General features: G+C 38.5%; 1 protein-coding gene across 1 annotated transcript in view; it reads right to left on the minus strand.

Moving 5' to 3' along the window:
* The window catches only part of FAM189A1 (family with sequence similarity 189 member A1), a 1,045,217-nt gene that overhangs the window by 41,010 nt on the left and 991,384 nt on the right, over positions 1-12,823 (minus strand). Inside the window, exon 5 of the mRNA XM_007956331.2 lies at positions 1,941-2,048. Coding sequence (XP_007954522.2) covers positions 1,941-2,048 — 108 coding nt within the window. The remainder of the gene's footprint in view (positions 1-1,940; positions 2,049-12,823) is intronic.

Here is a 12,823-nt window from a genome sequence, read left to right on the forward strand (position 1 = left end):
TTCTTGTCTTTTTAGTGATCTCTTGCTTTCTTCATGGATAATGTTCTTGATATCTTCCCATAATTCATCTGGCTTTCGGTCGTTGGTATTCAATGCATCAAATCTATTCTTTAGATGATCTCTAAATTCAGGAGGGATATATTCAAGATCATACTTTGGCTCTCAGCTCGATGGTAACTGGTTTTATATAGTGCTTTAGAGTTTATAAAGTATAGTATGGCACCATTGCATTACTCAGATCATTGTTCCAATGTCCGAGAAGCAAACTGACATTATCTCCTCATTTAATAATAAAAATGGCCACATTTATTTTAGGTCCATTTCATAGGTGAGGAATGGAGGCACAGAGGCTCAGTGATGTTCCAGAGCCACCTGCTTCGTATGCAGAAGAGCTGGAACTCACACCCAGAGTTGCCTGCCTTTAGACTTAACATTCCATACATCAAAGTAGATAATGACTGCAGATTTCCGTTATAATTGTATACTATATTATATTTGCAATACATCATCTCCTTATTTAGTTGATAATTTTTATTTTCATTTTAAGATGAGGAAAATGTAAGCGTCTACAATCCGTTAGTTCTGTTAGTTTCGTCAAAGTGGTGTGATATTTGCAGACTGACAGTATAATCTGCGGGGGTTAGGAGAAGCTGATGGTACTTAACCTTCCCTGTATGTGACATGCTGGAAAAAATTGCCAACATAAGGCCTCAATGAACAAGGTCAAAAGTTCACCTCTGATAACTAACTACTTAATTAGATAACTTTCAGAAACCTGCCACTTCCCCAAAAGGTTGGCTGCTGTGACAGCTGCATGGCTATGTATTGGGAGAATGAAGCTGTACGCTGCATATGATTAGAGCCAAGGAATTTGTAACATCTTGATAACAATGCTCTTTGGCCCTATACCTTGATTAACTGATGTATTGCTATGAGGTGGATGAGTCATAAGAACAAACACAACAGCTGACTGAATAATTAAACTTTTTCTTTCATAAGATGCATAAAACATTGGGTAGGAGCCAGGGCAGTTTTGGAAGGGACGCTTAGCATTGCAGAACAGTTTCTTCCTATCAATTTATTGTGCTGAGTTTGGTGGTAATACACTCAACAGTGAGCTAGGCTCCATTCACATTGAAATAACAAAGAGCCTTAATTATTTATTAAGTGTGCATGAATATTTATCTCAGTAAGTGTGTGACCTCTCTCCTGGGCTCATCTTTTTTCCTTGCAAGCATGGTTAAGTGTCATTCCCGTCAAGACATTTCTGACAGACTGCAGATTAGCAATATTTCAATTTGAGACTCATCTTCTAAGTCTAGACACCCCCCATGCCAAAAAAAAAAAAGTTGCCACTGAGTGGATCCTACTTATGTCTGAATAGGATTTGTGCTCCAGAGGGTTTTCTGATTTTTTGGAAGTAAATTGCCAGGCCTATCTTTCAAGGTGTCTCTGGGAGGACTTGAATGTCCAACCTTTCAATGAGCAGACCAGTGCATTAATTATTTGCACTACTCAGGGACTCTTCTAACAACCCCAGACTTCCTTTATTAAAGAGAATCTGAAACCTGAGGAAAATGCCTTGCTTTGGAGGTGCTGGGCCCAGAAGAGATCTAGGGCAGCAGGAGTTTCACTAACATCACTCAGGGCCACATGCCAGGGGCCGTTTGGTGGGACCTGATGGCAGCAGGACTCAGACAAAAACGGAGCTCCAACAGCTCCTAAAATAAACACAATGATGACACCAAATATATACACAATCTGTGCTCCAGAGGACAGGCCAAGGATCTCCAAGTGCCATGGATGGTCAGGGCCCATTGTCCATATTGCTTCCAGGACTGGAAGCCAGAAATGTCCACTGCTACACTGGTTTCAGACTGGCTAAAGGAGGGATCAGTCACATGATGTTGAATGTGGTTGGGAAAGTGGGGGGCACTCACCATTTGCAGAACATCAGAGGAGACCATCTGCATGCAGCACATGGCCGTGGCCAATGCACAAACAATGGTGGAGAGAACGTTGAGGGCGCACACACTGAAGAGGAGGTCCTGTGAGAGAAGAGGGGGGAGAAGGTTAGCCTCACCTTGGCACCCATCTGGTGGAATCATTAGCATTCTGTCAAGGTGCAGAATGAATGTGGCCAATTATCCTCCCTTCGTGGAGGTTCTGTGCTTTGTTTGATTAATAATCAAAATTGACCATTAATATAGGTAAGTTTATTCATTCTTTTGCAATTCTGATCAAATTAATCTTAGATGCTAAATGATACATTTTACCATTTTGATAATTATTAGGTAGTCAATAACATGTCTAAGAAAATCTTGAAACGGCCAGCATGTAAGTAGCTGAGGAATTTTTATCCATCACACTGGGTAACTCAAAATTTTAGTAAGTATTTAATAAAATGCCAAATTTTAAATTAAACTTTTTATTTTGAGATAATTTTAGACTCACATGCAGTTGTAAGAAATAATGCAGAGTGGTCCCATGTACCCTTTACTCAGTTTCTCCCACTGGTAACATTTTGCAAAACTGGTAGATTATCACCACCAAGTTATTAATATTGACACTGGTTAAGATGCATAACATCTCCATCACCACAAGGATCCCTCATGTTTCCTTTTTACAGCTACATCCACCTTACTCTCCCTGCTCCACCCCCATCCCCATTCCTAACTTCTGTCAACCACTAGATCGCACCATTTCTACAATTCAAGAATGGTATATACATAGAGTAACACAGCATGGAATTTTTTTTTTTTTTTCACACTGAGTAAGATTCATCCAAGTTGTTGAGTGTATCAGTAGTTCATTTCTTTATTGCTTAGTAGTATTACCACAGCTGGTTTCATCACCAACGACTTGAAGAACATCTGGGTAGTTTCAGGTTATGGCAAATAAAACTACTAAGAACATTTGTGTATAAATTTTTGTATGAACGTAAGTTTTAATCTTTCTGGGATAAATGTCCAAGAGTACAACTGCCGGGTCATATGGTAGTTGCATGTTGAGTTTCATAAGAAATTACTTCCAAATCATTTCCAGAGTAGCTTTACCATTTCACACTTCTTCTAAAAGTGATGATGTATAAGTAATCCTTGCTAGCATTTAGTGTTGTCACTATTTTTCAGCTTAGCCATTTTGATAGATGTATAGTGATGACTCCCTGTGGTTTAAATCTACATCTTCCTATGGCTAATGAAGAAGCTCTGGTGGCACAGTGATTAAAGCATTTAGCTGCTAACCAAAACGTTTGAACTCACCAGCCATTTTGCAGGAGAAAGATAAGGCAGTTTGCTTCTGTCAAGATTTATAGCCTTGGAAACCCTATGGGGCAGTTCTACTCTGCCCTATAGGGTTGCTATGACTTGGAAATGACTTGATGGCAGTGGATTTTGGTTTCTGGTATTACTAATGATGTTTATCTTAGTTTCTAGGGCCTCCGTAACAAAACATCACAAAGTTGGTAGTTTTAAAACTACAGAACTTTATTTTCTCACAGTGCTGGAGGGTAGAAGTCCAAATTCTGGGCATCCAAATTCTGGGCATTGGCAGGGCCATGCTTTCTCTCTATGTGTTCTAGAGGGAGATGCTTTTTTTTCTCTCTTTCAACTTCTATAGCTCTCAGTGTTTCGATTTTCTCTGGCTTGCTGACTGATGCTCACATGGTGCCTTCCCTGTGTGTGACTCTGTTTCTGTGTCTGTTTTTCTGTTTTAAAATATACCATTCAGAAGGGATAAAGACTAGGACCCACTCTACTCCAGTATGACCTCATTTGACTTAACTGATAAAAGAAAAACTCTATTTCTTCAAATATGGCATATTCACAGGTATAGGCCTTACGACTTTAACATATCTTTTTGTAATACACAATTTAATCTATAACAATAGTGAACTATCTTTCTATGCTCTTATTTACTATCTGTATATCCTCTTTGGTGAAGTATGTGTTCATGTCTTTTGCCCAAATATTAATTCAATTATTTGCAATTTTACTGTTGAGTTTTGAGAGCGCTTCCCATATTCTAAATACTAGTCCTTTGCCAGATATGTGGTTTGGAAATTTTTGCTGCACTCCCAGGATGTAGCTTGCTTTTTCATTTTATTCACATAGGTTTTCACAAAGCAAAAGTTTTTTAATTTTGATGAGGTCCAATTTATCAGTTTTTGCTTTTATGGATTACACTTTTGGTGTCAAGCCTAAGAACTCTGTGCCTAGCCCTAAAACTTAAAGATTTTCTCCTGTGTTTATTTTCTAAAACTTTATATATATATATATATATATGTGTGTGTGTGTGTGTGTGTGTGTGTGTATATGTATATATATACATATATATATATATATATGTATATATAGTTTATGTTTTACATGTAAGACTGTGATCCATTTTTAGTTAGTTTTTGTATAAGGTGTGAGGTTTAGATTGAGGTTCAATTTTTGTGTTTTTCATTTCAGTTTCCACATGTTTACAGTCAGCATATATAAATGTGATTGACTTTTTTTTTTTTTTATTGTGGTTTGGGTGAAAGTTTACAGAGCAAATTCATTTTCCATATAGCAGTTCATTCACGTTTTGTCTCATGACATTGACTGCAATTCCCCACAATGTAACAGCTCTCTTCCCACTTCCTCCCCATAGTTACCTTCTCCCTGTGCTCTTCCTTCCCATGTACTGCCACCCCCTCAGCTGTCTCCCTGTGAAAACACTACCCTTCTGTTCTCCCATGATTAATCGCTCCAAGTTGTGTATCTATCTGTTGATGTAAATGTTCACCCCATATGCCTGTCTATTGTTTGGCTGGAAGCCACAGAGGTGAGTTCAGTTCCAGACCTGAAAAGTGGCTAGGGGCCATAGTCTCAGGGGTCTCATCAGGCTCTATCAGACCAGCAAATTTGGTCTCCTTTTTTATGATTTTGGGTTTTGTTCCACATTGTTCTCCCATTCTATCCATCATCTTCTGCACTGATCCCCATTCGAGTGGTTGACAGTGGTAACCTGGCACCCTCTAGTTCTTCTGGTCTCATGGTCATATAGGTTGAGAACTGCAGTATCTACCAGTTCCCTTGGACTAATTGTTTCCATGCATCTTTGGTTTTATTTTTCTTTGCTCTTGCCAAGAAGAGTTGCATCCAGATGGCCACTTGCAAGCTTTTAAGATCTCAGTCACTACTCACCAAAGTAGGATGTAGAACAATGTATTTGTGTAGTATATTATGCCAATTGAGCTTGATGTCCCCTGTGACCATGGTCCTAAGCTCACAGGTCCAACTACTTGCTCACTCTGGTAGCTGGCTGTGGCCAAGAAGCCACCACAACCTTGCCCCTTGTCAGCTCTACTATACAACTGGACAGTCTTACAGCACATACAAATACAGATGTAGAAACTTTGTCTGCTAACCCGACATGGTCATAGGCACATACCCCTTGCCTAGACATATCTGATCATTCTGGCTGTCCACCCATCTATCCACTTGTAGATCAATGCTTGCCACTTGCTGTCACTGAGAACACAGTACTACTGTGCATGCAAAAGAGTGCATCTTTGTTGTCTGTACTCCAATGCACCTTTCTATGTCTTCCTCTTCCTCAATGCCACTGTGTTGATCACTCACATTTGGTACATTCCCTTCACCCAAATCAACACCTCTCTCTACTTAACTAGCAGTGTTCTCTCGCCTCCCCTCCTATCCCTGGTAACCAACAAAGAAAGTTTCCTTCCATATATAAACCTTTCCTTGTCTTTTTACAATAATGAACTAATATAATATTTTTCCTTCTGTGATTGACTTATTTCATCCAGCATAATGTCCTCCATGTTCATCCACATTATGCAGTGTTTTGACTTTTATGTTTTTATTTTATCCTGAAACCTTGCTGAACTTATTAGTTCTAGTTTTTTTTTTTTTTTCTTTTCTTTTTTTGTAGATGCCTTGGGGACTTCTATGCTACAATCATGCCATACATGTTTTATTTCTTCCTTCCTGAACTATACCCGTTTTATTTCTTTTTCTTGTCTTATTTCCCTGGCTACAACTTGGAATATTATGTTAAATAAGAGGGGAGGGGGCAGATATCCTTGCCTTGGTCCCCATCTTAGAGAGTATAATTCATGGATTTTTAATTGTCCAAGTGCAGTTCATTTTCTAGAGGACATTTATTCTCAAATCCATGACAGATATAGGGGAAAAAAGGATTCACAAAAATGACCAAAGATTTAGGATATTTCCTTCAATTCAATCTTACTCACATATGTGGATAAAATGCTCAAAACTTACTAAAAATACTAAAAAACCTATCAGGAATGGTAAGTCTGTAACTAGAAAGACCACATTATTAATGAGGTTAATTTCAGTTATCTATTCAAGGGATTGTGATACATAGGGTTTTCATCAGCTACTTTTCAGAAACAGATTTCCATGATTTTCTTCCTAGAAGGAAAGACAGCTGGACTTCAACTCACCAACTTTGAAAATTTTATCAGGAAAAACCAATCCCTAGAAAAGGACATCAAGTTTAGTAAAGTAGAGGGCCAAAGAAAATGAAGGGAACCCTCAATGAGATGGATTGACACAATTGCTGCCACAATGGATTCAAACATACTAATGATTGTGCAATTTTCTAAGCCCTGCTGTAACCACTTAGAAAATTGAAACAAAAACACAACCAAGAGTTTCTGCCCAAGATGGAGTTACAGGAGCTGAGTTTAACCTCCCACCTGAAACAACCAAATGTAGGCAGACTATATGAAGTCACTGAACATCAGATAACAGAGGTCAGTCGTCCCTGAGAGATGGCAAGCACATGCAGTGTAGGCAGTGGGAGCTGGAAGATCCCTAAGTTGAGGAGACAGAGCTGGGAGACCAAAGGAGGCCAAGGCCTAGAGACCTGGATTCTCAAGATAAAGTGTTGGGGAGGAGAGAGCTTCACCAAGAAAGAATTCTGGAGAGCTTCAGAGGGTCCCTTGCTTAAGTCTGGGAAAAGAACCACTGAAAAAGATTAGAGATAACAGTGCCTGGTGCTCACCCCAGGTTGAGAATAGTACCTGATCCCACAATGTTCTGAGTATGCAGGCTGCTCTTACTTCAGGAATCGGGAATAAAATTGCCTTGAGCCATCTCTAGCCATCTCAAGTTTCCTCCATGAAGCCACTTAATGATGTAGTAGACTGGAGTTCAATCATGGGGGACAAGCAAGCACAGATGGGGCTGGAGCAAAAATGGGGGCCAGAAGCAAGGCATCTGGATTTTATTTTGTAGATTATGGAAAACCACTGACAATGTGCGATACAACCTATTTTTACAAGTGATTAAGAAAGATGTCTTTTGCAGGACCTAGCAGAGAACCTTGGGTATAGTCAGTGCTCAGCCAACATCTGTTGCAGTGAGAGACTGGAGACATGGAGGTGACCAGTGAGATGCTACAGCAGAGGGGTTAGACCAAAGCACAGGAAGGAAGCATGAAGAAAGGCAATCTGACAATGACTCTGAGGCCCGAACTAACAGTGTATGGCCATTTATTGGAGCTACACTGGAATGAGGGAGAAGATATAATAGCAGATGATTCTGAGGCATTGCACTGTTAGTGGAGCATGAGAAGCCATCAGCTGTGCTAGGGCACCATGAGAAGGAGAAGTCTTACAAGGGGAGACACTGAGGTACTTTGGAACATGTAGAGGCTAAGTCTCCAGTGGGCCTGTCCCATAGAGCTGTTAGTGAGTAGTTGGAAATTTGGGTCTGGAGCTCACAATGGCAATCAGGACAGGAGGTGTGCATTAGGTTTCATCCCTACAGAGTGAAAATGGGCCTTCACCTTAGGAATGCTCTTGATGTATTTAAAGGGCCCCAGTGATTCCTCATTCCCATCTCCAGAGCCATTAGACTTCAGGGGATTAGGTCCTTCAGAGACTTCCTTGAGAAGTGGGCATTTCTAGGATAAAGTTACCATTCTCCTCTTAAAGAAATACCAGAGAGTAAACGGAAAGAGTATGGAGAAATCTTGATTGCATATTTTATATCTTCCAGAGGCAATTAATTATTATAGCTAACTGTGACATTTCTCAATGTAACATAACTAAAAATATAAAAAATTCTTTTATTTCATCTTCAATCCAGAAATTTTAATTTTGTTGACCACATACATATTCCACTGTTATTGAAACAAGGTAAACAGTTTTGTGTTTCATAGAGTGTATTCATTTTAAAGACAAATCAAATGACTTCTCTCCATCTCCATCTCCTTTCTCCTCCTTAAATGCTTAGTTTTTTTTCTAGATAATTGCACACCATTTGAAGTTGTGATGAGTTGCTTCTTCAGAATTCTCTTTCTGGCTACATATGTCTCTTTGCCAGCTTTTTCAGAGACCTCTACTATACCAAAATCCACTCTCTGTAAAAGCCTTCACATAGTCATTCAAAATGGCAGGTGTGAAACAAGGCAGATATTTCATGGTGGATACTGAGTTTTGCTGAGGGCCATTTTGCATGTTTACTTTTCAAGTTGTTTAACTATAATAAATTAAGGAAATAGTGGTACATTATTACATGTATATAACAAAACAAGAGGTAAAAATGTTTTAGATACTTAGGCAAACCTTCAAACGATGAATTTTTTTTTCCCCCTCTCTGGCACTCTATTGTTCTTTATTCAATTTTTTTACCTTCCCCTCATTCGCCCTGCTCAGAAGTAATATTTCCTTGTAGTTGGTTTTAGCTTTTTATTTTCTGTTTATATATAATTTCTTAATAATATTGAGATTATATTATTGTGGGGTTTTGTTCTGCTATTTTTTATTTGGTAAAATATATAGAACAACACATTTGCCAATTCAACAATTTTTACATGTATAATTCAGTGACACTGATTGTATTCTTCATGTTGTGCAACCATTACCACTATCCCATTTCAAATTATTCCACCATCATTATCAGAAATTCAGTGATCCCTAAGCAACAACTTACTCTTTCCCCCTTCCTCCAACCTCTGATAACTGTTAATAAGCTTTGGTTCCAAATATTTTCTTATTTCATGTAAGTGAGATCATACAGGATTTGTCTTTTTGTGACTGATTTACTTCACTCAGCAGTTTTTCAAGGTTCATCCATGTTGTGGCATGTATCAGGACTTCATTTCTGTCAGGGCTAATATTCTATTGTGTGGATATGTCATATTTTGTTTACTCATCTGTTGATGGGGATTTAGGTTGTTTCCACCTTTTGCCTATTGTGACTAGTGCTGCAAAAACATCAGTGCACATGTGTCTGTGTCACTACTTTCAAGTCTCTTGGGTACGTATGTAAAAGTGGAATTGTTGGAGCATATGGTAGCTCTATGTTTAACATTTTTGAGGAATTGCCAAACAGTTTTCCACAGGAGCTTTACCATTTTGCATTCCCACCAGCAATGGATGAAGGTTCCAATTTCTCCACATCCTCCATAGCACCTGTTTTTCTTTTCTTCTTTTTTTTTTAAATCATAGCTGTTCTACTGGGATGAGCTCTGGTGATGCAGTGGTTAAAGCATATGCTTGCTAACAAAAGGGTGGGTTTTTCAAACCCACCAGCCCTCCATGGAAGCTAGATGAGGCAGTCTACTTCAGCAAAGATTTACAGCCTTGGAAACTCTATGGGACAGTTTTACTCTGTCCAATAGGTCCTCTATGAGTCAGAATTGACTCAATGGCAGTAGGTTTGGTTTTTTGGTTTTTATTCTAATGGGGGTGAGGTGGTATCTCATTGTGGTTTTGATTTTCATCTCCTTACTGGCTAATACTGTTGAGTAACTTTTCATTTGTTACCAGTATCTCCAAAGAAGGCATGAAGCCTTTTGCTCATTTTTTTTTTTTTCAATTTGTTTGTTTGTTGTTAAGCAGGAGGAGTTCTGAATACATATTATATTGGTATATAAATTAACATATATTAATATAATTATATATTAATATATATGTTATATATTCTGGATATTAAAATTTTATCAGATACATGGTTCCCAATTTTTTCTACCAACCTTTAAGATATCTCTTTATTTTGTTGATAAACTCCTGTAATGAATGAAAGTATTTCATTTTTATGAGATCTCATTTATCCATTTTGTCTTTTGCTTCTCGTACTTTTGGTGTCATAACTAAGAATCCATTGTTAAAAATTCAGTCCTGTACCAATAATTCTTTATTTTCTTCTAAGAATTTTATGGTTTTAATTTTTACATATAGGTCCTTGATCCATATTGAATTGGGTTTTGTATATATTCTGAGGTATGGATAACTGACCTGATTCAATCCTTTGCATGTGGAAATCCACTTTTCCAACATCTTTTATTAAACTGACTCTTTCCCTATTGGACAGAACTTAGCACCCTTGTTGGGGATGGGACAGAGTCATGGGACCCAGGTAAGAGGAGGGAGATGACAGGCTCCACCCCACACCAAGAAGCAGGAAGCAAGGGGAAAAGCCGGGGATGAGACAGAGCCACAGGATCCAGGTAAGGGGAAGGCATAGAGATTTTTAACAGCTAATGGAGACAAACTTGTCTGTCAGTTTGTCCTACTGGGATGGCTTGCATGTTGCTGTGAGGCTTGAGGCTGTGCCACCGATTGTTCAAATGCCAGCAGGATTGCAAATGGTGCACAGGTTTCAAAGCAGCTTACAGACTGAGACAGACTAGGAAGATGGAAGAGGCCATCCACTTCTCAAAGAATTGGCTAGGGAAAACCTTATGAATAGCAGAGAAACACTGTCTGATACATCATTAGGCAACTTTATGAATAGCCTGGAAACATTGTCCGATACAGTGCAGGACGATGAGCCCCTTCGGTCAGAGGCACTCAAAATATGACTGGGAAAGAGCTGCCTCCTCAGAGTAGAACCAATCTTAATGATATGGATAAACTAAAGCTCTTGGGACCTCCATTTGCTGATGTGGCATAACTCAAATTGAGGAGAAACAGGTGCAAACATTCATTAATAATCAATAATAATACATGGAATGTACAAAATATGAATCTAGGAAAATTGGAAGTTGTCAAAAATGAAATGGAATGCATAAAGATTGATATCCTACATATGAGCTGAAATGGATCAGTTTTGGTCATTTTGAATAACACAACCCTACGATCTACTATTCTGGGAATGACAATTTGAAGAGGAATGGCATGGCATTCATCATTACAAAAGATGTCTCAAGATATGTCCTGAAGTACAATGCTGTCAGTGATAAGATAATATCCATACACCTACAAAGAAGATCACTTAATACTACTATTATTCAAATTTACACAGCAACCACCAAAGCCAAAGATGAGGAAATTGAACATTTTTGTCAACTTCTGAAGTCTGAAATTGACCAAACATGCAATCAAGATGTGTTAATTATCACTGGTGACTGGAATGCGAAAGATGGAAACAAAGAAGAATCAGGGGTAGTTGGAAAATTTGGCCTTGGTGACAGAAATAACAGTGGAGATCACATGATAGAGTTTTGCAAGACCAACTATTTATTCATTGCAAATACTTTTTTTCAACAACACAAATGGCAGCTATACACATGGACTTTGCCAGATGGAGTAGGAATCAGATTGACTACATCTGTGGCAAGAGGTAATAGAAAAGCTCAATATCTTCAACCAAAACAAGGCCAGGAGCTGATTGTGGAACAGACCATCAACTCCTTATATGCAAGTTCAACTTGAAGTTGAAGACAATTAAAACAAGTCCACAAGAGCCAAAATATGACCTGGAATATATTCCTCCTGAATTTAGAGACCTTCTAAAGAATATATTTGATGCATTGAACATCAATGACCAAAAACCAGAAAAATTATGAGATGACATTAAGAACATCATCCATGAAGAAAGGAAGAGGTCATTAAGAAGACGAGAAAGGAAGAAAAGACCAAAATGGATGTCAGAAGAGACTCTGAAACTTGCCCTTGAGAGGAGAGTGGCTAAAGCAAAGGAAGAAGTGACAAGATAAAAGAGCTAAACAGAAGATTTCAAAGAGAAGCTTGAGCAGATAGAGCCAATTACTACAATGAAATGTGGAAAGACTTGGAGTTAGAAAACCAAAAGGGAAGAACACGCTTGGCACTTCTCAAGCTGAAAGAACTAAGGAAAAAAATTAAGCCTCATGTTGCAATACTGAAAGATTCTATAGGCAAAATAATGAATGATTCAGGAAACATTGAAAGAAGATGGAAGGAATACACAGAGTCACTGTGCCAAAAAGACCTGGTCTATGTCCATCCATTTCAGGAGGTGGCATATTATCAAGAACCAATGGTATTGAAGGAAGAAGTTGAAGCTGCACTGAAGGAAGTGGCTAGGAACAAAGCTTCAGGAATTGACAGAATACCCATTGAGATGTTTCAACAAACAGATGCCTCACTGGAGGTACTCACTCTGCTATACCAAGAGATTTGGAAGATAGCTACCAGGTCAACTGACTGCAAGAGATCCATATTTGTACCCATTCCAAAGAAAGGTGATCCCACAGAAAGTGGAAATTATCTAACAATATAATTAATATCACATGCATGTAAAATATTACTGAAAATAATTAAAACATGGTTGCACAGGATATTGACAGAGAGCTTCCAGAAATGCAAGCTGGATTCAGAAGAGGATATGGAATGAGGGATATCATTGCTGATGTCAGATGGATCGTGGCTGAAAGCAAAGAATATCAGAAAGATGTTTGCTTGTGTTTTACTGACTATGCAAAACCATTTGATTGTGTGTATCATAATAAATTGTAGATAACATTGAGAAGAATGGGAATTCCAGAACACTTAATTGTACTCATGAGGAACCTGTACATAGACCAGGAG

Source organism: Orycteropus afer, unplaced genomic scaffold (assembly GCF_000298275.1).
Source record: "Orycteropus afer afer isolate SDZICR_OR568_19922 unplaced genomic scaffold, OryAfe1.0 scaffold00609, whole genome shotgun sequence".
Classification (NCBI taxonomy): domain Eukaryota; kingdom Metazoa; phylum Chordata; class Mammalia; order Tubulidentata; family Orycteropodidae; genus Orycteropus; species Orycteropus afer.